Raw genomic sequence first — 26,818 nt, 5'->3', positions numbered from 1 at the left:
ACCGAGCCGAGTCGTACCACGCAGTGGAAAAGCGCCATTAGATTCCAGTCCAAAGCTGTGAGTTTGAAAAGCAGAAAAGCAGACAGCATGTCTACAGGGGAAAAGAAACACACACGCAGGCTGTGCTGTCGGTGTGATGGTGTGCAGTCCTCCTCTGCTGTGTGTCTTTCAGAACTAGGGTTGTGACGGTGAGGAAATTTTCCCACCGGTTAATGAAATCTGATCTGTGATGCGACTGTCGTTCGGCACGCTGCATTGAGCAGCCGCGTTCAGTTTTTAATTGTAGTGTCTGTTCTTTTACTGAACTAAATGATTTTTATTACTATCAAAAATCTAAACGTCGGTGGGGGTCGGTGCCGCGGTGGGCAAGTGACGTAACCGGTGTTGTGGCTTAACAACGGTATCACCGTCAGCACCATCTATCGCGGCAAGCCTAGTCAGAACGCGGCTGTAGATTGTGTTAAGGTGACACACAGCAGACCTGCAGAAAGACATCAGTAATGAGATGCAGCGAGACCGTCTCTTCATTTCTCAGATCTTTGATTGAGCTAAAACTGGGCTCAGATCTGCCAAAAGTCTCCAATGAAAAGCCAGACATTATCACATATTCCTTTTAGAGCTCTATTAAATTTCTACTGTATCTTACTGTATGACAACAAGCTCCATTAAATCTCCTGAGCAACAACATATCTAATCGTAAACCTTCTCATTGCTGTTTCACCCATTGATCTGTCCATCCAACCATGCAGAAAACTAATGCTACACATAGGCCTGGGCGATAAAACGGTATCGATATTTATCGACGGTACACCTTCTTCGATAACGATATAAACAATTTTTCGATATAGTGCACGATATAGGCACGTGCGATGAGTGACGCAGACCGCACACACAAACACGAACACGAACACGAGGACTGTGACTGCCTGTGATGAGGAGATTGTGAATAAAAAAAATAAATATTAGTCGAATTTATAATAATCATTTGCATTTGAATGCAAAAATAGTACAATCAAATGTTAGGTGTGCATCGGGGAGCGTCATCAGAGGAGCGTGAGATGCGGTGATAATGATGTAAGTGACGTTGTTGCATTTTAATGTTTTATAAGGCTAGCCCACGAGGCGCGCAGTTGCTGCATTATTCATTCAAAATATTAGAGAAATATAGAAGCTCAATGCGGAGAAGATCTTGATTAGGTTAAAACCGAAACCAAGCCATTCACACTGAACGCATATTCAGCGCATTTTTTCGACGGACAAATATGACTGCTGCTCTCACGTCTCACACAAGAGATGTAGCCATGCAAAGTTAAAACAGTTTAAACTTTTAGAAAACACGTCACGAATTTGTGGAGGTTTATTCATTTTCACTGCGTCTCATATGTTTTTAAATACAATCAGAGTGAATGGCGCCCTCCTGTGGCCTCGGGAGACAAGTCAAAAGTTTCCTTAAGACCTATTTAAATAATGATCGATACCGAACGATATGAAACATTATATCGTTGATACATTTTTTAGCTATATCGCCCAGCCCTAGCTACACATGACAGTTAAACGAGAGTTAAAGCAGCTTGCTTTAATGAATCAAAGCTTGACGCTGTAGTCAAACTCCATCTCTCTCCTCCAGCTCCTGAAGGTCACGTTATTCGTCATCAAGGATTTTTTTTTTAAATATATTTTTATAGAGATTACACTTTCAAAGAGCAGTTTCCAGCTGATGAAATATTTTAGAGTGGAGCAGAAAAACTTTCCATGATGTTATTATTCATTTCCATGACTGACCTTCTTCAGATTCCCAAATCACTATTTTAAAATTCCCTGATTATTTCAGCTTTTCCATGACCTTAAAGGCATGAATCGCCTCTATTATATGAATCCAAAACAACGTAACAAATGCTATTAAGTGAATTTGCATTAGAAATAACCACATTCATGTTAAGATTAATTTTTTGTTAATTTTTTTATTAATATTAAGTTTTCATTTCAACAAAAAGAAAAACAGAATAAATGTATTTTTATTCATTATATTATATTATATTTAGATGCACAATATAATTAATATATATTATATATGAACATATATTATGCATTGATATATTCATTAATTAATATATAATTTAAATGCACTAACCAGATGGCTCATGACAACAGCGCATTTGTATATTTTAAAACCATTAACCAATTTTATATGGGCATTATGTACTTAATAATGTACTCAATTTGATAAGATAAAAAAGATGAGTAAATCAAAAAAGTACTTACTGAGAAGAAAGTACTGTGGAAGTACCATTGTAAAGTGTATATTTGATAAATACCACAGCAATAAAAATCATTTACCATGGTATTTACAAAGCACTTCAAGATACTTCCAAGAATACCATGGTACTTCTTTAAAAAAAAAAAAATAAAGGCTTTCCATGGTATGTATTCAGAGGTTTGTAACACTAGGTTCTAATCCACACATAAACGTACCATGGTAATGTTGAATATTTACCATGGTACACACACAAAAGCCTCATATCTACAGCCCTGGAATAGAGTACAAATGCAGCTTTGGATGCAAACATAAAATAGCAAAATCCAGTGGAACCAAAACAAACAACTGAAGCCATGAAAACACTGAGAGATGAAGCTCACCTCCTCTCTATGATGGTCCGCTCCGCTCGTGTCTTATTCCAAACAATGTAAATCACTCTGCTTGAGTGGCTTGCTCTCTCTTCATATGTGAGGCATGTGTCTGAAACTCTCTCACATATGTGAGTGCTGCAGTCCGAGTCCTTCCCACCGCCAGCGAGGCACAGATGGACTCCAGATGGTCTTCCACGCCTCCCTCTCTCTCTGCTGATGTCATCGCCCAGGCCACGCCCACTGCGTGGCTCCTGGCCAATCAGCCGCTGCTCTATTCAATACATTAAACTAGAGGAGACTCATTAACATAACTAACTGCTCTGGCACTCAAAGGCTAAACAAAGTGCATGCCAACTGAAGGGAGGGGAAGTTACCCACAACACCTCATGCTGTGTGTGCCGTTACTTTAGGCTGAACTATTCAACTTCTTGTGCTGTTTGCATCCAAAAACACACAATTTTATTGCTCAGCGTTGCTCTTATGAGCCCTAATTGATGTCTCAAGTAACTTTGTTCCAGATGTTTCTTGTAAAATTGCTTCGAAGAAATAAAATACATGCAAACAGTCAATTGTTGATGTACACTGAGACATTAGAATAACTAATAAATCTATATGTATTAGACATTATACTAGAGACCGACCGATATGGGTTTTTTGGGGCCGATACCGATATTAGGGTGCCACCCTCCGCGCGTCGGTAGCCCCCCGGGATCGCTAGATCGGTCGGCGCCGGACCGCGAATTTAACCACCCGTAACTCCCGAACCCCGGGGGCTATCCACGCGGGGGTGGTCTCATTCGAAAGAGGGCCTCGAGACGTACACTCAATTCGCATTCGAGAGGGTTCTTTGAGCTGAAGAGATCCCCCGAATTTGGTGCGGATTCGCCGCGCCGATACGGAGATATGGCCGTTCAAAGTTTCAATGATTTTCCATTGACTTAAGCTTTAAAGCGTTTCATCCAGGTCGCTCTGCTGGACAAACTAAGTAATTACACCATTTCAAGCATTTTATCTGTATTATATGTTCTGTAAAAAAAATGTTCATATCGGCGGCATATCGGCGGCATATTCGCCGATACCGATATATCGGCGACAGGCTCATATCGGCCGATAATATCGGCAAAACGATATATCGGTCGGGCTCTACATTATACTGTATATTTTTATTTGTACCCATAACGGTGTCATTTTAATATTATTGAGATACTATTATAGTTTTTATTAATACATTTTTTATTTCTATATTTTCATTTTAAGCTTAGTTAAAATGATAGTCAGTTCAGTCATTGTCTATTTATACTTAATTAATTTTTATTTCAGTTTTAGTTATTTTAGTACATCAAGTTAAACGAAATTAAAATGAGCTGAAATAAAGGGTTTTTTGTATTTTATTTTAAGTTGTTTATTTTATTGTTTCATTTTTAGTTTACTATAATAGTAACCCCGACTCACAATTGTTACATTTTAATAATAATAATAATAATAATAATAAAATATATATAAAACATTTATCTGTTGCAATTTTATTTATTTATTTAAATATTTATATTTATCTGTTTGTTTGCTGGGACAGAAATTGTGCTTTCCCCATACAAAGGAGATAAAAAATGTGGAAAAAATCTTCCAATGTCCGATCATTTTCTTTTCACCTGGGGCGAGGGAGGCGAAGTCGAACAAAATCTGACATGTAATAAGAAACATTATCTACAATATGGTGTCATGTGGCACATGAACTCTATCTCCCTCTCCATCTACATCTAGACAAATAAACAGAGCCCTGACTAGCGGCCAATCTCTCGTCCCGTCCAAAAAGAAAGTCAAAAACGCATGACCTCACGCTCAGAGATTTCTCAAGCCTTTGGCATCACAGAGAGAGAATAAAACCCGATACGAGCAGAAATAACAAGAATTCATCATGCATAGTGAAAGAGCAATTTATAATCCAGCCTGATTAATCGGTCAATACTGAGATTATCGTTCTGTTATCAGAGCTCATCATCCAGCCTAGCGTCAGCTCCTAAATCAAATGATAATTGATGAATTTTGAGATTTTTTAAAGTAAATATAGGCTATATTGTATATATTGTGTAGTGTAAAAAATAAAATATAATAATAATAATAAAATTAATTATATATATATATATATATATATAATACAAAATTGTATATAATATATTTAAATATAAATAATATTATCATTTTTAAATAATTATGATGATACAGTGGGTACGGAAAGTATTCAGACACCCTTCAATTTTTCACTCTTTGTTATATTGCAGCCATTTGCTAAAATCATTTAAGTTAATTTTTTTTCCTCATTAATGTACACACAGCACCCCATATTGACAGAAAAAAAAAAAATTAACTTAAATGATTTTAGCAAATGGCTGCAATATAACAAAGAGCGAAAAATTGAAGGGGGTCTGAATACTTTCCGTACCCACTGTATATGGGTGTGTGTATTATATTATAATATACATAATTTTATATTATAAAATATAAAAATCAGAGCTGCATGACAAACACAGAAAACACTAAAACTAGCCCATTTTATATGCTATCTAAAAAATTGCATGAATGGAGGGAGTAAAAATCAAGAGTGATGTAAAACCTGTTGATTGTGTGCAAACAGTACTCTGTGTGTTTGGCCTGCTATTCAGGTTAATGAGCGTTAACACCAGCCCCCTTCATTTGCATGTAAATGCACATCTATAAAGCTCGGCTTAAACAAAAAAAAACGACTTTCTGCCTCGAAATGCATCTGAAAGGAGTGTGTGGCCATTACACCACATATGGAGACGCCACAAAGAGTCTGTTTCGAATGAAAAACCCTGGGAATGACAGAAGACTAGCTCTAAAGTGTGCTGCCTACCTAGAGAGTATTTTAAGGCTAAAAAACAACACAAAAGCATATGCTGCCTTCTAAAATGCCTTATTTTAGCCAATTTCTAAAGCAGTATTACATTATACTTCAAGAAAAAGCCAATCCCAGAATGCACTATGACAAACTGAGTGAAAAAACACCCAAGGTGGCAGACAAAGCAAGGGAATCGCATATTATAAGTATATTCCCAGCTAACAGGGAATGTTATCAGAACTTTAGCTAACGTTCTGGCAATGTCCTCTCAACGTTATGATCAAACATTCTTCCAGTAACATTAATACAGTAGTCAACATTTGAAGTGGATCAAAAAAGTTCATCAAAGTTGTCCTAAGACGAGAACGCATTTAGGTTTTAGAACAACTTTGATGAAAGGCTTTGATCCACTTCAAATGTTGACTACTACAGAATGCTCATTCAAACTTATAATGTTCTCAAAACGTTAGCGCAGAAACATTATTTATACATTGTTTATGGAACATTTTTCTGAAACATTTTACTTGGACGTTCATCTAACATTTTTTAAATGTTACTATTTGTTTCAGAGAACATTCAAAATTAAAAATAACTAAGTAACGTAATTAGTTACTTTTTTATGGAGTAACGCAATATTGTAATGCATTACTTTTAAAAGTAACTTTCCCCAACACTGTTCAAAAGTAACGTTTGCATAATGTATCCAAAATGATCAAATGGAATGTTCATCTAACATTTTTGAAACATTTAAACACTGGACATTTTGTAACTTTCGAGAACATTCTGAAATAATGTTTAATGGGAAACACTCTTAGAACAAATTTTGTTAGCTAGGTTAACACAAAACAGTTCTAATTAAAAATGTTATTTTTTATTTTACCCAATATTACTGCGTGCACTGTGAATTTTTGTGATTATTAAGAGTATTGTGTTAACATGCTAAACTAATAACAAAATATCAACATCTTTGGTACCAAAACAGCATGGATTGATGAGTTTCATCATTTTATTTTGGTGAAAATCATTCTTTAAACACATGATAAAGAGCACGGGAGCCTGTTTCTATCTAAATCGTTACAATCCTTCACTTCCATCTGCAAGACGTTTCCTCCATCTGTGGATGTAACGCAGCAGGGCGACAGATGTGAACACTCGTCCTGAACTCACACACACACACACACTGCGCGGACTGCTGTTCCAAATCCACATCCAATCTCCTCCACAGCAAAATCTCTTTCCAAGCACTTCTCTGCGTCCGTCAGTCTCTCTCTCTGTTTTTGTACGCTGCACGCCTGGGAGCCATTAGTTTAAGTAAAGCCTGACACACACACGCACACACACACACTCGACTCCTCTTACAACACACACAGACTGAGTGTGTTTGTATGTAAGGGAGGAGACGTGTGTGAAAAAGGTGTGTGTGTGTGTGTGTGTGTGTGTGTGTGAATTATATCATTTCTGCACCATTAGTGTGCCAAATGAAATAGCAAAACAATAATAATGATTATAGCTTAAAATGCCACATTTAATTAAAAATATCACAACAATATAGCATGCAAATGGTTAAACCGTAGCAAACTATGTACTGTTTTAACTACTATTATTTAAAAAATGGTAGGTAGTATGCATGCATGTGAGTGGTATTCAGTTAGTCTGCTAGTTTTTCATTCCGAAACAGACAAACAGATCCTGCAGTCTGAAAACCATCACACTACTGGCAAGAGCAGCTAAGTTAGTAGTTAGTTACTCCCCAACACTTCAGCACGTGCATCAGCGCAATTTATGAGAGGTGGGTCACACGCTCTCTTGGCCACATCACCCTAAAGTTTCCACTTTGAGAGCCAAGAAGAGAGTCCACACACACAGTTTACCGTTAGACAGACATAATGACCATCAAATGACCAGTAAACACAGCAATCCTGATCCATTCTCATTACCTGAATCATCGTCACATTTGCATGTATTGACTTCATTAAGTTTGTCCCTCAGAACCATTTAGCAAACATGTGGTTTGATGCTCAATCAGATGCCAAAATAGAATTAAATCACGTGCAAAAAATATTATGTGAAACAGTACGCAACAATAAATGTTTAAATAACATATAATGTAACACTGTCACCTGACCTCCCAAAGCTACATGTTTAATTTGGAAATCTTAGAAATAAAGATGCATTTTCTGTACTTCATAACACATCAATCTTTTATTATTTCACTACAAATGTCAGAGAACAGCAGGTCGGGCATCAGCTCTTCATCTGACCCGGCTGCATTAACCATCCTTGTGAAAGTTTCTCTGAGAATCGCTTTTCAAAGTGACAAGAAAATGACGGGGAGGAATTTACTGCCTGGTTTTACAAGAGAAGAACTGATGGGAAGTACATGTGTGTGTGGACGGACACAGAACCACACCGTGCTCCATACCGAAGAGGTCAGATCCCAAACCAGGTCTGGTGTAAACAACCTCCGGACTATATTTAAGACGTCTGATATAATCACTGATCGTCAACACAAATAAATGGCATACAGCAGCCATAGAAGAACACGTGAATGTCACTGCATTACATACAAAATGTCAAAGCACATTCTAGCAAAACATTTCACAAAAGGATGTTCATTAGAATTTTAAATCATAAAATCATGACTATTGAGGCAGTTTATCAACATTTTAGGTTAAATTAATTTAAATGCATTAGAAACCTTTGTGTCGTCATTAGTTAATTTGAAATACTTGATCTTTTGTTTTCTAGTGCAGTGACATTCACACATTTGTAAGTGTGATTTACACCTCTAGACAGTTTCTGGGCCGTTGCCTAATGACGTAGGCAGTGACCTTGAGCCTGATTTGGAGGTGTATATATATCACATCCAAGTTGTGCTATTGGAATAAAATGCATCCGGAATCTCATCCGAGTGGGATGAAAGCATGGATGAGATAACGCGGCTGTAACAGGGATATTTTCTTGACAAATACACAAAGAGCTCTGTGTCAAGTGGGATCCATGCCGAACGAAATCTAAGACACAAGATGAGAGAAAGAGACGCAAAGAAAGAGACAGTGTTCGCATACTGCTTACTGCATAGTGCTCCTGATGAAAAAATAAAAAATAAAAATAATATGTGAAACTGTATAGCGCACCATTTAATGCAATACTATTAAACTGCTCATATTTATGCTGCATGCACTATGTACGTGCATATATAACTGCAAATGTAAATGCAAGCTTTTGTGTGTATACTGTATATGTAAACAGTATAGCATACGTTATAATGAGCAGCTTAAAAACAGGAAAAAAGCTTGTTTGGTCATTTGGAGCTGGACTATATCGCTTGTTCTCCTACACCACACCTATGTTTATTCTGAATTCTCAGTCCATTTTTGGCCTCAAGGCAAGAGTGCAGCTGTGTTATTGGCACAAACACACACACACACACACACACTTAAGAGTCACACACACCTGTGTTTGCAGGTGGTTCAGCTGGAGTATGTATAGAGAACACCTGGAGAGAGAGAGAGATAGAGAGAGACAGAGAGCGAGCACCCATGGGGCTTTTTACGCTGTAAACCAAGGACTTAATTATAGTTGTGCCGATAAGAAGAGAAAGGGGATCTCACGTGTGTGTGTAAGCATGCCTTTCCTGAGGTTGGATTGCAGGATCTGTTCTGGCTTGTCAAGACCACCGTTTCCCACAATCCCTTTGGCATGTCTACCAGTGCTGGAATGCCTGACTCATTTTGGTGAATCGGTTCTTTCAAACTGTTCGTTACAATGAACCAGTTCAAAATATGATTCACCAGTTAGTTTACATTTTCACACAAAACCTGGGCCCGTATTCACAAAACATTCTATCTTACCACTAAGAGTTCTCCTAAATCGTTTTTAGCAGAGTTTTCTCTTAAAACCTGTTCACAAAGCTGCTGAGACAAACTTGTACTAAGGAATAGAACTAATTAAACAAGTATATGTTCAGCTAATTGTCAGCCTCTTACAGGTGTGCTTGTCATAATTAGTGAATATGCATATAAACAGCCTTTTAATAAACAGAGTAGAATAATCACGGCTGATAGTAAGACATGCAAATGTAAAAGAAAACCAAACTGGACGCAAGAACAGCTGTTACTTCTTGCACAACTGCTTAATGAAAACAAGCATATAATCAAAGGAAAATCTGGAGTTGGGATAACCTCCAAAACCAAAGGCGATACCTTTATAAAAGCTCATTATCGTCAAATATTGCTAAAATAGTTTGTGGCTTGGTCTTAGTGACTTAGGAGTCCTCTTCACTACTCCTGACGTTTCACAGATTTAGGAGCTAGTTTTAGCGCTAAGATGCTTTGTGAAATACTCTTAGAGCAAAAATTTAGGAGTCCTAGGAATGACACGCCCATTATTTTTAAGATTTTCTCCTAAATCGGCGAGTTATGTGCTACTTTTAGCCTTAAGATGTTTTGCGAATACGGGCCCTGATGATTTAACATAATTATGCTGCTTATCTGTTAAGTTGTTAACAGATGTAAATAATACCATAATAGCATACTATTTTATTTTATCATATCACTTATTAGGTTTCATTTAAGTCAGGATGCTGCCTTTGTAGGCAACAAGGCAGCAGTAATATTTAATTGTATTGTTTTTTTATTAATATATTTTTATTTTTTATTTTAATTTTAGTTAAGGTTTTAATAATGTTTTTGTGATTTTTATTAGTTTTATCTTTTTCTAAATTTTCATTTTTTTTTTTTAGTTATTTTATTATATCAAGTTAAACTAAAAGAAAAATGACATCTCAGCAACTAGCTGAAATAAAATGTCAGTTTTCAGTTTTTTATTATTATCATTAAAAATAATTAAACATTTGATTATTTTTAATATGACAAGTTTAACTATTAAATTAATTAATTTAATAAAATTTTTAGTTTTAATTTTATTGTTAGTTTATGATATTTACCCACAAAATCAGACCGAATCAATCCGAATTCAATTTTTCAAAGTTGTTTGTGAACCAGTTCAATGAAAAGAACCGACTCACAAGACTGATTCGTTCCCAAATCAGACATCCCTCACATGAGACATAAACGCTGCGTTCACATGCTGGTAATCACACTCATATTTAGAGTGTTTCATGGGAAAGATATCATTACAGCCCTCTGGACTCCCAAAAGCAGACAAAAATAAAGCGTCTCATTCACTGTCCCGTTCATTCAGAAGCACTACTGCCAATTCTACAGGAGAAATATAATGGATCATTGAAATGTGACACAGACATCCTGTTTAATGCGGCAGTATGGCCTGAAGCATGAGAAACAGTTGGGAACACACACACACACACACACACACACACACTCAATGTCAACGCTCTGGTGAGTTCTCACAGACTGGACTGAAGGCGATTTTTATCCCCTTTTTTTTAATAGTCCATCGGCCACTGATGGCCACAAAACAGCTGGATTTCCCGTCAGCCTGAGAGAGAAATAAAGGATCGGACAGAGAGACAGGAAAAGAAAACAAGTAGTGTAATGTAATGTTTCATTTTATTTTATTTTTAAATTGTGGGAATCTCACATTTTATATATCATATTTTCAAAATATACTGTGAAATATTTATATATCACATGAAAATATCATTGTTTTAGTTTAACTGAGATACTATTATAGTTTTTCATTCATATTTTGAATCTGTTTTTATATTTATATTTTCCATTTTAAATTTAAACTTTTAGTAATTTTGTTGTGTTTTGTCATTTTTAGTGTTTTTTTATATTTATAGTTTTTATTCAAGTTTATTTCAGTTTTAGTTATTTCAGTACATCAAGTTAAGCTACATTAAAATGAGAAATGTTGCCTTGGCAACTAGCTGAAATAAAAACTATTATTATATTTTATTTTATGTTTATTTTATTTTAAGTAATACAAATGTTCTTATGGTTTTAATTTTAATTTCAGTTTTAGTATATTATGTTAGCCATGACTGTGATGCAAAAAAATAAAATATTTAATAAAATGAAATACATTCATAAGTATGCAACATGGTACTATTTGTTTTATTAAATTAAATTTATGTTTATTTTAATTTTTAAAAATCATTGTCCAGACAAGATGATTTCCATTATAATTTGACAAATTAGATTTTTATTGTTGTTTATTGTATTACAGATAAATGTATTCACTTGTCACGAAAACCATCTTAATGATCCTAAAAATAGCTCTATTTTCTTTATACAAACTATAATCTCTTGTTTGTTCCTGTTTATTTTGGGGGTAAAATAACACCTGGATATTGATCAAGAGATTCAACCTTACAACAATGTCTCTAACATACAGCTTCTTGAATCTGATTCTGAGACTATACAGAAAGTTGAAGAAAATCATCCTGAACTCCACAGAAACGTTGGTGGAGGAGGTGGAGGGCTCGTTCTCAAGCGTGTGGATGGTGGGGGTCCTAAAAAGCTTTAATGGCACGATAAGCCCCTTTCACAAGCTCTTAAACGCTCCTCCCTCTGATAGACTCCTCAATGACTGCCGTCTTTGTCCCTCTTTAAACTCCCACCGCTGCAGAAAGTTCAGAGCGCGATCAGCCGTCCTGAAATAATCCCGCCACTCCAAACTCCTATTGCTTTGTTTTCACAACAGCCGGATCAGCTGATAACCATCAGCCGTGCGAACAATCGCAGAACAATTCAAAAGACAACAAAACCCATCGCTGCTCCAGGAATCTGCTGTTGAAGCTGAGGAAAGAGACCTTTAAAGGGACGGTTCAGCCAAAAATGAACTTTCTGTCGTTTTTTTTTTCATGCAACACGAAGCTTGCTGTTTCCATGTAATTATTTGTGAAACTGACTAGCAATTTCTGAGTGAAAATTGTTTCAAAGTAAATCCTATGCCAATTATTTTCAGTCTAGTTGGTGATGGAGAGATGTCAACCAGCCCAAAAAAAGTCTATATGCAATATTTCAAGTCTTCAGAAGTCATGCGATAGTTTTGTGTGAGGAATCTAAAATTTAAGGTCAAACGATTTAATTTGTTAGAACAAATCTTGCATGCACCCGAAGTCTCAAAACTCTCACATTCAAACACGGTGCTTTGAGATGCATTATGGTTTCAATTCAGTGACGTCCAGTGCTGAATATACGTATTTTTGTAGGCTAAAACCTGGAAACGAGTTTAGAATTTTAGGTTCCATTGCTCCAAAATCAAAGGGAATTTTGAATGGGTGATTTGTGCTTGAAATAAAGTCTGTGGTGAACACAAGATCAAGATATCTTCATGTTTTATTCTACCACATATACATCAGTAATGTGTGTTGTTTAAGTTTTACTAGTCTTTAATAAGGTGGTTGCTAACAAGTGGCTAAATGGGACTACAGAGGTTAAACGTCATCACGTCGAACAGCTAAACTACATTAATCTACTCACTAATCTACTCACTAATTGCTTTTACAGCCTCATCATGTATATAATTGAGCTCTTGCAAAATCTTTTTAAATAAAGACTGAAAAAGTTGTCAGAAATCATGCGGCCGTAGTTTGTTTATAGTCTATGTTTAGCTTTTTACTTCTGCCGATTGCCTTCTTTGAAGTTGTGTTCATTCGTGAAGATTCTTGATCTTGATGAACAAAATTGTGTGAGAATCAACAAAGACCGACTAAAAATCAACTTATTTTCTGCAATAATCCAATGGAAAAATCCCGTTGGGTATTTGTCGAGAGAACAAAGGTGAAAAATAGGCATACTAATGCGCTCTATTGGGTTTCACGTGTCTTGCAACCAATCGTAATGCAACAAGATTGAATATGCACAAGTGTAAATGAGATTCAATAGCAAGAGGGCAATTTACATTTTATGCAAAAACACTTTGGAGCAACATGTGGTTGAGTAAATAACGAGGTGTATCAAAACAAAGACAGTTGTCAACACATCAGGTTAATATTCATGATGGAATCATATAAGGAAATCTGGATTCTTCTAAACGGGATCAGAGACCCAACTCCAGGAGGTTCGGTCTCATAATAATCCATATCTCCAGCAAAAACTGACATTCTGGACAACAGGTAAACTCATCTTCTCACTTTCACAGCCTCACTGTGTTTATAATCACTCTTGCAAACGATGCTAACTCAAACTTTCAGTCAAAAATAAAAACTGACAGAGTTGTCGGAAATCATGCAACCGTGGTGTTGTTTGTTTACATTCTACGCTCAGCTTTTTTTTCCAAGTCTTCAAAATTCAGTAAAGTTGTGTTCATTTGTGAAGAGTCTTTGGTTTTGATGAACAAAATGTGTGAGAATCAACAAAGACTGACTAAATATCAACTTTTGTTGGTCACAGAGCTTATTTTCGAAATAATAATCCAATAGAAGAGCCGATGGAAAAATCCCGTTGGGTTTTTCTCAAGGCAACCAAATATAACATATTGGGTCTCATGTGTCTCATAACCAATCGTAATGCGGCATGATTGAATATGCACAAGTTTAAATGAGATTCGAGAGCAAATTCTGTGCAAAAGGACTTTGGAGCAACATGTGGTCGAGTAAATAATGAGACTTTCCATCTTTAGGCGAACTGAAGTGAATCAAAACAAAGACAGTTGTCAACACATCAGGTTAATATTCGTGATGGAAGCATATAAAGAAATCTGGATTCTTTTAAACAGGGTCAGAGGCTCGACTCCAGGCGGTCCGGTCCCGCAATAATCCATATCTCCAGCAAAAACTGACATTCTGGGCAACAGTCGTTCGTTGGTGGTGAGAGAACTATTCGCTGTGGAGCCTCGACATCTGGATTCAATCTTGCACAGCCTGTCTGCACAGCGGTGGCCGACGAGAAACATCTGGTGGAGCTGATGTCAATTACTGCATTGTGTTTCTCTTCCGAGATAATCCATCCAACACACACAAGCTCGTACACACTCGCGCACAAGCGGCTAAACACAAGAACGGGGTCAATGACATCCACATACACACACTAAGAGTCATATTTAACTTTATCAGAGCATGTTTGACATCTTCAGTGCTGGTTTTAACACTCTACAGCACCAAACAGATGAATAAAATGCAGGTTCGTGCATGTAAGGTCTGATAAACTAGCATTTGCAAACCACAGAACCCATCTAGGGTGCATCGAGAGTCCGTTATATACGGCTGGGACTCAAAGGGTTTGGTTATTTGCTAATTGGACGCAGCTCTCAGCAGTTTGAGAGGAGAACCGTGGAGCCAAAGCGGGCCAAGATTGCCTTGTTTAAAACAGTAACAGCTGCTAAAACCGAAGCGGAGACCCGTACTTCATTCCCCACTCTTCTTACTCTCTTTCTGACGTGCACAAACTCTCCCACACGACCTGAGCGCCATGTGATGCCAGCGCTGGAGACCCCGGCAGCAAGAGCCAAGAGCAATTAAAGCGCTAATTCAAACCTGAAGGGCCCTTTTGTCCTGTGTTTCCTTTCTTCAAGTCAGAGGATCGGAATCTAACCCACACACACACACACACACACAAACTTTCGTCTTTCAAGAGCTCCAGCCAAAGCTGAAGGGGAAAATTACACCAAAGTCCTAAAGCTTCACGTTTCCAACTGGATCTGAACCAACAACTGGCTCACTAAAGAGGGATGTACATGAGCGTTTAAGTCTCCAGGATGCTGGACAAAATGGTAAATGTGTTGTTTTGGAAATGGTCAATTGTATTATCATGATAATACTGTGTTTTTTAAACATCACTTACAAAAAGTGCCATGGTAGTCCATGATTAGGTTTTTTGTACCATTTAGCATCAGCATGATTTTCCCCAGATATTTACCATAATACTACCATGGAAAATACATTGGAAAACCATTTAAATAGCATGCACCATTAGTTTCAGAAACATAGTTTTACTATTTAATACCGTAACTGTACCATGGCGCCACCTACCAATGTTGTTAGTGTAAACTAAAACAAAAACAATTAAAAATCTTTTTTGTTGACTGAAATAAAGCATGAATAATTTCAAATGTAAATATTAGTTAAAAAAAAAAAAACTTAAACGCTTAACCCAAAATTAGAATAATTGCTTTGGCAATTAACCGAAATAAAAAAAAAGTTAGTTGAAGTACTAAAATTACTAAAACTAAATAAAAATAAATTAAAGCTAAATAGAAATATTAAATAAATAAATGACAAACGCACATAATAAAATTGCTAATACTTAAAGTAAAATTAAAATAAAATATAAAAATAAAAGCTAATTCAAAACATTAATAAATACTATAATAGTACACAAACTACTAAAATAACAGTGATCTACAGTAATAATACAATGGCACTTTGAGATATAAGCCTACAAGTTATGTGCCATAGTATTTACATGGTATACAAAGGTACTTAAAAAATATCATTGCATATATCCCAAAAAAAAAACTACAGCAGTACCATGCAAGTGTTTTGTAACAAAGGCAATGTGATATTCACTGTCAGACTAGTCAAAACTCCAAACCTCATCCATCTACAGCTCATCTCGCCCTCATGTGGTCAAAACGATCATCACATGATCTTCAGCATCATCAGCTACTAGTTCAAGGCATTAGTTATTCAGGCCAAGGAAACAAACCCCAAGGGACAAAACAATGCCCTGCGTTATTCTTGAGCACGAGGGACCCCGACAGCACTGCTGTGGCACCGGGACGTTTCATTGTAAACACACACACACACACACAGGCCTCCTGTAGATCAGTCCACCGAGCAGCACTGAAGTCCAGATGGTGTGAAACTTTGCCGAAGGGATTAACGCCAAATCCTCCAGTGAGACACAAGAGAAGGTCCGTCTCCGACCCTCAAAACAGATTAGAGCCGGTTTACCACGCTATACAGACAGCTTGCCTGTACTACCATGGTATTAGCATGAAAATATACTTTGATACTGTATGGGAACCACTGGCACTTTTTTACACGATGCCTCAAGGCACTTCAAAGAATGACATGATCATCATTATAATGTCCAAACAAACAACAAAACATAGGAGTACCATGGTCCAAAAAAAGGTAATTCCACCCTTACAAAAAAAAAAGAACTGTTGTTATGATATCAATAATCCATGGGTTTATGTGGTACTTCAAGGTACTTTGAATGATACTATGGTGGTACCAAGGTACTTTGTTTGGTCTGCACTCTTACAATTGGTGCCAAGTAGTGTTGGGAAGTTTACTTTGGAAATGTAATAGGTTACAAATTACCCTATTTAAATGTAATAAGTGTAACTCTTTCTTTTCTTTTCTAAATTTCTAATGAACGATTTCAACTGTTAAGCATTTCAAACATGTAAAGCAGGCAGGGTTAACCTTACAGTAGAACTCAACACTTGTCAGACTTCTCAAAATCCTTCATTACTTGAATTAAGATGATAAAAATGTCATTTTAAAGCACAGCCACCACAAAATCAGACTTCAGCACCTCCTTTTACTTTGAAATCAATCATAATTTAGAGCAGTTGGCAAATGGATAGAAGTAGGCTACACGTTATCACACTTTAAAGATACAGTAAACAACAATTGACCATGCATGGTAATGGTAGTTAAAATACCATAGTTAACACCTCACAAACTGCGTTTGAGGGAGGTTCCATATGAATGTTTTATGTTAAATACGTTGTCATTTTAAATGCATTTTGTTTCATTCTAATATAAAGGAAGCGTTCCGGCGTTCAAACAAATGGCTCTCAGAGTAACAGAAGAGCGCAGGAGTCTGGAACGCTCGTCTCACTGAACAACCTTGTTCCGCATGCGCACTTTGCGCAGACTGACTAGTAACAACTTACAGTCGATACAATACACTTGCAAAGCAAGAACGCGTATCATACCTTACAGTCAAAACAATAACAGCGGTATTTACCATGGAAAATTCGCAGTACACCACAAAAGCGTGTTATTCTCGCTGCTCTGTTGATCTTTTTAGTGTGGCATGCTGCGATATGTGTTACTGTAAGATAAGAACTGCTAACATAATGCTGCAATCACGTCACATTAGTGCACTTACATTGAAACGCGCCCGGAATCCCGACCATTGTGATCCTCCACGCTGTGTGCTTGTGCTTCTTCACTAATAGATCCACGGACTTCAGTGTGTGTGTGTGTGTGTGTGTGTCTGATGGCGGTCTGAACACACACTGACAGCATCTCTGAGATGGAGGTGGAGCTACAGAGACTCTTCTGAACAATAAACCAAAAGCACTGTGGTGATACCATGGTACAGTCATGATACCAGATGTTTATCATGCTGTTGAATGATTACAGTGTCATACACCATGCATGTCCAAATGGTATCATGTCCCTTTGGACATGTCTGACAAAACAAATTACAATTTGCATGTTTCCAAATCAAATGTACCACCCCTGCTGAAAAAAATCCCAATACACACCATTACAAAATTTGTAATGGTTTTACTGGTTATAATGGGACTTGTATTGGTTTTAATGGAAACTGGAGCCTGTGGGTTTCTACTGGTAATTGGTCGCCTTCTATTAGTGGCTTGTTAAAACCAATAAATCCTAATGGAATATGTCCCAAAACACGCTACAGAAAACAAATTTTTAATGGTTAAAAGTTGATGGTTTATAATGTTTGTAATGGTATTTGTAGTAGAAAGCATTAGAATTTTCTGTGATGGTTTCTATTGTTTTTTCCAGCAGGGACGATAATACTTTGTAGCTACTAATGGTTTATTCGTCATGTACCGTAGTATGAATTTCAGGACCATGGCATATATAAAGTACCTTCAGTTGAAGTTCACTTGACAAATTAATGTATAAAAATATAAATATTCCATACAGACTTTCAATTAATATCAATAAACCTGTATACAAAATATATTTTAGTATTATGTATATATATTATTATAGTTTGTTTCATATATGTATTTCTTAACATTTTGAATTAGGTTTTTTATATTTTCAGTTGTCATTTAAATTAATTATCTTATGCGCTGTTGTCATTTTTATTATTCATATTCATATTCATATATATTTAGTTGCCGGTTTTAGTGCGTTTTTTTTTTTTTTTACGTTTTTCATCTAAATATTTATATTTTATTTTATTTCAGGTTTATTTAATGAAAACACTTTTTAATAGTTTTGATTTTAGTTTTAATTTTAGTACAAAAGAACAAGAACAACAACACTGATGTATACAAATTATATTTTAGAAAATATTATATATTATATAATATTATATTATAGAATATATTAAATATGATATATAATAATTAGTCGTTTAAAAGTTTTAGATGAAATAAAGCATGTCACAATATAAATGAGTGGTCTGAGTGCAGAAGTGTAAAATGTAGTAATTTCTTAAATATATATGCATCCATGTGTGAATTAATAGATTTTTTTTTCTTTTTAAAGGAACAACCTCTGATATCAATGTTTTTGTTGTTTGTTTTGGTTGCTATAGAGTGGAAGGAATCGTTGGATTTCGAAAACGTTGACAAAGAATTAATCTGAATAAAGTCTTTAGGGTCTAAATTGTTTTTCATCCCTGTCTGTGTTGATGTTGTGTCCATCCACGTCCTCATATGTTGGTGGTGTCTCTAAACAGGATGAGAGTCTCTCCCTCCTCCTGCTGCCTCCCACATGAACACATGCCGCTCATTCTTTCCCAGTCCCCTCACGAGTCGCCACCTGCTCCTGAGTGTGCGGCACAGCTGCTGACCAACAACAACAAATGAACACCCACCATCCGTCCTGCGCCTCCTCCTTACTGATGCATGTGGAAATGCATGCTCTTCCTTTACCTGCTAAAGTCACACTTAAAGTGTCATCGCAATAGATGCAGAATATAAAAGAGTCATTTATAGAACATAAATATGCACAAATACACTTAAAAATAACATTTGCCAAAAAGAGATTTGTTAGTAGTTTTGATGAATATTTGATTTTTTTTTATCCTTTTCATTTTAATTTGAGTTAAAGTTTTAGTAATTTTGTTGTGTTTCTTTGTAATTTTAATTTTATTTATTTACTTCTTTTTTATATATGTCTATATAGTTTTTATTTTTGTTTTATTTATTACTTCAAGTTAAACTAAAAGAAAATTAGAAATGATGCCTTGCGTGTATGTATATATATATATATATATATATGTGTGTGTGTGTGTGTATATATATATATGTACATATATATATATACACACACACACACACATATATATATATATATATATATATATATATATATATGTAGTGTTGGGTGTAACACGTTACTATAATTAAATAACTTATCTAGTTAATACTTATCTAGTTTAATTAGAGCTACTAATAAAGTACTTGCATTACATACTGTAAATAATTTAAACAGTTCTAAAATCAATATTGAATTTAAAATCTAAATTTACAGTCTAAAGATAAAATTGAAATATATATATATAGACACAGTGTTGGGTGTAACGCGTTACTGTAATTACTTAGCCATGGAAAAAGTAAAGTAAGGGATTACTGTTCATTTTTAGGCCATTTAATTACAGTTACTTATAAAGTACTTGCGTTACTGTAAATAATTTCAACAGTTCTAAAATCAAGATTGAATTTGAAATCTAAATTTACAGTCTAAAGATAGAATTGAATGCAGCGTCTTTAACCCTCTGCGCGCCGGCGCGTTCACGTTCAGTTTTTCCTGATTCACAGAGAAACCTTAAATACTCGGATACAGATAAGACTAAAATCAATCAAATCTACTTTTATTTGTGTACACTGACAATAACAACAAAACATTGTGCTTTTGTAAAATAAACAAAACAAACAGGGTGTGCTTTCTGCCGTCTCGGTCTCCGTGAGCAAATTTCTACGCATCACAAATATGAACCGAAACTCAGCGAATACTTGACACAGAGACATGAGAAATATGTCTATCGAAAGCTTGAAGTGTCTACTTTTAAATTAACAAATTCAAATCGAAAACAAATATTATCTGATTATGTAATCCGTATTAAACTAAAGCGAGGTACAGTCTTTCCCGTATCTGAGCTCATTATATGCAGTCACCTGCACGCAAACGCCCTCACCTAGATACAAAAAAATAGATTAAAAAAAAATCAAGATTCATCTAATTTTCATAGTTTTTGAAAGAAGACCTGCTATGAGGAATAAGCCGGAATTTACCTCAGAAGAACAGCGCGATCTGACGCGGCTTTATTCAGTAGATCATTTCTGTCATTTATTCTTACCTACATTAGTTAACGTGTTATTTTTATTAAAACTTGTTTAACTTTTCTTAAGCTTTTTTTGTTATTCAGATATTTTGCAGAGTATTTCTATTTGTTAACCAAAGAAGGTTTATGCTTTAAGGTTTATAGGGATTTTAAGATGTAGCCTAATTAACGATTTGAATAATTAAGTCTTTTATTTTAGCTAATATTTATTTTATTTCAAGTAACAATTTTTAGTTTTTATTTATTTTTATAAACACATATAGTTCTACTATAGCAATTTGTAAACAACAAAAACCAATGGTATATTATATAGATATAATACAGTATATATAATATATTTTGCATATTTTTTTATTTAATTGTATTAATTTATTTTATTACATTTGTATTTATTTGTTTATTTATTTTTGTTTGTTTGTTTGTTTATATGTTTTAGTTTTGGTTTTATTTAATGACAATAACTCTGGTTTGTATGGTTTGAAATGCTAGAATAATGTGAGATGCTGATCTCGAAGACAGTCAGTACTGTGTTTGTTTGTGGATCATGTTAATGTGATTCTTTAAACCTGTGTGAAATTAAGAAGAACTGACGACCAAAAAACACTAAAACACTAGCTGGTAAATGATGATAGTTAAGAGAAAAGACTCAAACGGAGACGTTGCTGCAGACAGACGAAGTAATAAGTGTGTGGCCTACGAATACATCATATGTGTCACTCAGCAGGCCTTTGTGATGATAATTTGTAACGGGCAAATGAAACAGCATGCATTACATCAACAAAGAGAAATACGTTAGTCCGAATGGCAGAAGCCACCCTGCTGCTGTGACTCGTGCCAGCACGTGTGTGTGTGTGTGTTTGACAGCTGGGCTTGTGTCTCTGAGTGTGTGTGTGTCTTTGTCACTGGTCTATTTAGTGCATTAGCAGGTCTTTCACAATGCAACAGCTTGAGAATGACCGAGCGACACACACACACACACACACACACACACACACACACACATGCCTGCCCCTCAGCTCTTGTTCTCCGGCTGTTCTGCTCCTGTGCGTGTGATTGTGTACCTGCTGTTCTCCTGAGGTCCACGCAAAAGGCCGGGGTCAGAAAGGTCAGCAGGCAGACGCCTGGTTAACCCTCCAGGGCAAAGACATCTCCCCACACACACACACACACACACCACTTCAGGACAGTAAGATTATATGTGAGCAGATGGACACCAGTGACGGCTTATCATCTGCAGACATACAGCACAAATACATACATTTCTCAGGCAAACACACACAGACTGTTTGTGGTGGGCTGCTTGTACTTGGCAAAAAATAGAAAATAAAGTTGTGGGTAAAGTTTTACATTTCAATGTGAAAACACAAGCATAATTTATATACTATTATAGTTGCTGTTATGTGCTTTTTTTTCATTTGTAATAGTGTTTTATTGCTATTTAGGTTTAATTTATTTTTATTTCAGTATTAGTTTTGGTTTTCATTTATTTCAATTTCAGTAATTAATGCTTCAACTTAAAATTATTTCAGTTAGTTCCCAAGGGAACATTGCTACATTTTGTTTACATTAAGTTTTCATCTAATATTTATATATTTTTATCTAATATTTATATTTAATACATTATTTTTTATTATATTTACTTCTACAGAATTATTATTAGTAAATAATAATTTTTTACATTTTTACTAATACATTTTAGCACACAATTAAAAGTTGTAGTGAACTAACATGAACAAACAACTGATTTAAGCATCAAACTGCAGAATAATGCTCAAACTGATATAATATAATATAATATAATATAATATAATATAATATAATATAATATAATATAATATAATATAATATAATATAATATAATATAATATAATATAATATAATATAATATAATATAATATAATATAATATAATATAATATAATATAATATAATATAATATAATATAATATAATATAATATAATATAATATAATATAATATAATATAATATAATATAATATAATATAATATAATAATAAAACACACACACAAAATACTAAAATAATATAGACCACTAAAATTAACTGGAAAATTGTCTAACCAACTACAACAGATGTAGAAAATTTGCCTTCAAACTCACTATATTTTAATTAGGTCAGATGCCTTTTATACATAGGCCTATTGTTCATTATTGGCTTTGGAGAGTAAATAAAATGGCTGGTAACTTTGGAAAGAACAACAGGCTGATCCGTTGTTTTTTAATCTGATGTAAGTGAATCAAATCAGTGACTCACTTAAGTGACTGGCCCCTACTGATGGAAGTGTTTGTGTTTCTCGTCCTCTGATCTTGCAAAACAAAGAAGAAAAACGTTAAACAAAGAGACAGATATATACTTCTAAATAAAAATGAGGCAAAATACCAACGCAATTTACGCAAACAGAGCTGTTGCGCATCTGCTAGCATTCATTCGCTTCTAAATGAATAAGCGTTTTTAAACGAATTGACTCACTCATGAAGACTCGTCTCGTTCCTCGATTCAGTGTTGTCGAAGAATCGATTGAACGAATGATTCAAAATTCACGTGTAATACATTCCCTCGTCGCCATCTGATGTAACTGCAGAAAGAGTCGCTGTGAAAGCCCATCGCTAATCATTTTGTTTATGTTTCATTCAGTGTTGTGGAACGAATCGATTGAATAAATGAGTCAATATTCACTTATTATACGATCACTTGTCGCCATCTACTGGTGCAATTATGTAACTGCAGAAAGAATCACTGTAAAATCCCCACTAATAATATTCTGCAACAAACACACAGTGATACAAACAGTATAAATACTATTTCCTCGTCTTTTACTGTTGCCAATATTATTTTTTAAAAGATTCGTGAAAAAAACCCCACTTTAAATCTTTAAAAATTAAATTGCTGGACTTTGTCCAGTCACCTAAACAGCAGTGTACAATACAGATTGTGTCAAAGCAGCTTTACAGTGTTAAACAGGAAAATTATGTTTCAAAAATGCAAACAAAACAAAATACAATTCTGCTGCTTTAAATAGAGGACGACAGCAATCAGTCAGTTCATTGCTGAATATGTAATTATTTGATTTTGTCTACGGTAACATACTAAATATCTGCATAGGAGGGTCTATTCAGGATTGAGCACAAACCATTCATTTGTTTTAGTTTCTCACTAGTATTAGGCATGAGGTTAAGAGGAAATGATATAATGTTCAATAAACATGACTGATTATCTCATCATGATTATTATGTGTTCTCTCGTATCAGGGCGTTTGAAGAACGATTCCACCACTAGAGGGAGACAAAGTCAAAGCTATTGAGGTGAGTGACTTGTGTGAAGCAACAATTAACGAAACACTGGCTGAGATTCTTCATTACAGCTCGTCCACTCTTACGAAAAAGATGGTATCAGATGGAAACAGACTTTTAAAAAAAGATAAACAAATAAGTAAAAAATGTGAGAATTTGGATTCATAGAATTTTAGGAATTATAATTATAATATTGAGTTTATATGTTTTTCCTGTGCCCTTATTACTTTCTATTTTGTTGGTCTTTTGTAAAAATCCTTCTAACTAACAAAAGCCAGCTCCCTCATGACATCAGTCCGCAGCACAAATATCAGTAAGTGTTATCAGTGCATGTGAGTATGTGATATGCAATGCAATTCTGGTAGGTTTTGTGAGGCTGGTTTTGTGTCTCTGTAAAACATCCATCATTGAAAATGAATTTCAAGTAGACATCATCATATAGAGTTCAAATTACTGCAGCGCAGGAGTGAATGATCTGAGAAATTAATCGTTTTTCTTCTTTTTTTGAATGAAAAAGACTCTCAGAATGGTAAAGTGGTGTTGCATAGCAGAAGAAACTTCAGCGCTCAGTGTTTGTAGTTCATTGATGTCTGGATCAGCGTTTGCTCAGGAACATCCAAACCTTTCCACATGTAAAGAGACTAATTAGAGTCTATTTGGTAATTAGGTTGAATAGCTTCACACTGAGCCGTCAGTGCAAACATGAGATGAAGATGAAGAGCTTCAGCTGTCTGTGTTTGAGTTCTGGAGATAAAATAATACCATTACAAAATGATAGAAATGTATTATAAATAAATGTTATGTCAAAATAACACAGTTATGGCATCAAAGAGAAAGACCGTGGTACTTTGATATATGAAAGTCAGCTATGGCACACAAATTTACATTTGTGTTTACAAGATTTACCAAGAATAATAAATAAATAAACAATGTTCTGAATACAAAAAAAAAAGGTTGTAATAAAGAAAAAGTATGATTAAAAGTGTTTGTACATATACTTTTTAATGACATATTTTTTTAATTGTTCTTCTGTCATAAACATTTGTTAATTTTAAGAATTAAAAGTTATTTTGATATTTTTGTGGAGCTTAAAAGGAAAATTGTTACGTTTGGAAAATGTAAAAATTATTATTTTTTTAGTTCATTAAAAACAAAAGATGGAAATAAATGTTGGCATAGTTGTGTAATAATCTTTTATCATTATTTCTCATTAAAAAGCAGTCTGTGCATACATGCATGAAGCCATTTTGTTGTCATGTGATGTCATGCATACCCATGTGACCCCTCTTAGACCCTCATGACCTTACCAAGTCTTTTTCATTATTAATAAAGTATTTTGATCTTTTTATACAGTAACACTGAGAAACCTGACATTCATGACAGAACAGAAGTTCATGATGATGATGATTATGATTACTATTAATTAAGATGTATTCCATGTATTTAAGATGCAAGGAACGTTTAGTAAAAAAAAAGGTTTTTAACAGAATGTAACCAACATTATACAAAGATGACATTTTTTATGTCTTGCTGAACGTTTATTATTATTATTATTATATGCTGTTTGTTTCACTGTTAAACTTGTATTCTATTAACATTCTTGCAATTTTATTTGATTTATTTTTAATATAATTTTTTTTTCTTTCGTTCTTTTCTGCCTCAGTTTGTTTCTGTGTGCACTGATGCTTTGGCAGTATTGATTATTATTATTTTTATTATTATTATTATTATTATTATATGCTGTTTGTTTAACTGTTAAACTTGTATTCTATTAACTTTCTTGCAATTTTATTTTATTTATTTTTATTATTATTAAATTTTTTTCTTTCGTTCTGTTCTGCCTCAGTTTGTTTCTGTGTGCACTGATGCTTTGGCAGTATTGATTATTATTATTTTTATTATTATTATTATTATTATTATATGCTGTTTGTTTAACTGTTAAACTTGTATTCTATTAACTTTCTTGCAATTTTATTTTATTTATTTTTATTATTATTAAATTTTTTTCTTTCGTTCTGTTCTGCCTCAGTTTGTTTCTGTGTGCACTGATGCTTTGGCAGTATTGCAACAAGCATGACAATAAAAGTAGGCTACTTTGAATCTGAGAACTAAAGCTGAACTGAGAGAGAGAGAGAGAGAGAGACAGAGAGAGAGAGAGAGAGAGATTGGTTGGTGAGGAGGAGGGGATAAGTTTGATTTGGGACTCTGCTCCTCCGCTCCTCCGCTGGTATCCCAGGAATGTGTTGATCATGGCGGCCGCAGTGAAGCCCGTGAAGAGCGGACTGCTGGAGCTCCGCGTTACCCTGCACCACTGGATCCGTGTGCTCGCCGCTCTCAGCGAGGACTCGTTCACCGTGAGCCCCGGAGACACCGCCGATGAGCCCGCGGCCGGTGGGGCTGTTAACGGCGATCCGGCGAACCCCAGCGCCTCGCCGGTACCGGACACCATCACGAACGTCAAACGAACCGTCAGAGTCACCAAACAAGAAGTTGGAGGACTCGGAATAAGTATTAAAGGTACGAGAACTCGTTTATATTCGGTTATTAAAGTGTTCTTGGATTACTTCAATTTATTCTTCGTGAAACAGTTACTTTGAAACTGAAGAACGGTTTGATCCGTCGGTTCAGTTATGAAGGTGGAGAATATCTATCTATCTATCTATCATACATAATCTATCTATCTATCTATCTATCTATCTATCTATCTATCAACTTAGCTTCTTGTACTATGCATTAGTAAGGTATTCTTTTACATTTCTATGGTAAAGTTGTGGTGCCATATACTTGTGGTACTGAAAATAATGCCATGGTTTTATTTTGGTTTCTCCAAGAATACTATGGTACAATGTCCAAAATGT

General features: G+C 35.0%; 2 protein-coding genes across 4 annotated transcripts in view; one reads left to right on the top strand and one right to left on the bottom strand.

Moving 5' to 3' along the window:
* Window positions 1–17,603, bottom strand: part of LOC107666150 (protein CBFA2T2-like) — a 47,247-nt gene extending 29,644 nt beyond the window's left edge. For 2 of the 3 annotated variants that reach the window (XM_016457326.1, XM_016457327.1), the window contains exon 1: window positions 17,485–17,603. In XM_016457326.1, the coding sequence (XP_016312812.1) occupies window positions 17,485–17,512 (28 nt within the window). In that variant the 5' untranslated portion in view covers window positions 17,513–17,603. Of the gene's footprint in view, window positions 1–2,637; window positions 2,787–17,484 lie in introns of those variants that run through there. The other variant, XM_016457328.1, reaches the window with a different exon arrangement.
* Window positions 17,604–26,111: 8,508 nt separating this feature from the next.
* The window catches only part of LOC107665992 (alpha-1-syntrophin-like), a 28,049-nt gene continuing 27,342 nt past the window's right edge, over window positions 26,112–26,818 (top strand). Inside the window, exon 1 of the mRNA XM_016457083.1 lies at window positions 26,112–26,477. Coding sequence (XP_016312569.1) covers window positions 26,210–26,477 — 268 coding nt within the window. The 5' untranslated portion in view covers window positions 26,112–26,209. The remainder of the gene's footprint in view (window positions 26,478–26,818) is intronic.

The sequence above is a fragment of the Sinocyclocheilus anshuiensis genome, unplaced genomic scaffold (genome assembly GCF_001515605.1).
Source record: "Sinocyclocheilus anshuiensis isolate Anshui unplaced genomic scaffold, SAMN03320099.WGS_v1.1 scaffold447, whole genome shotgun sequence".
Taxonomy (NCBI): Eukaryota; Metazoa; Chordata; class Actinopteri; order Cypriniformes; family Cyprinidae; genus Sinocyclocheilus; species Sinocyclocheilus anshuiensis.
Note: the sequence above shows the minus strand (reverse complement) of the source record. Positions and strands in the feature narration are given on the sequence as shown.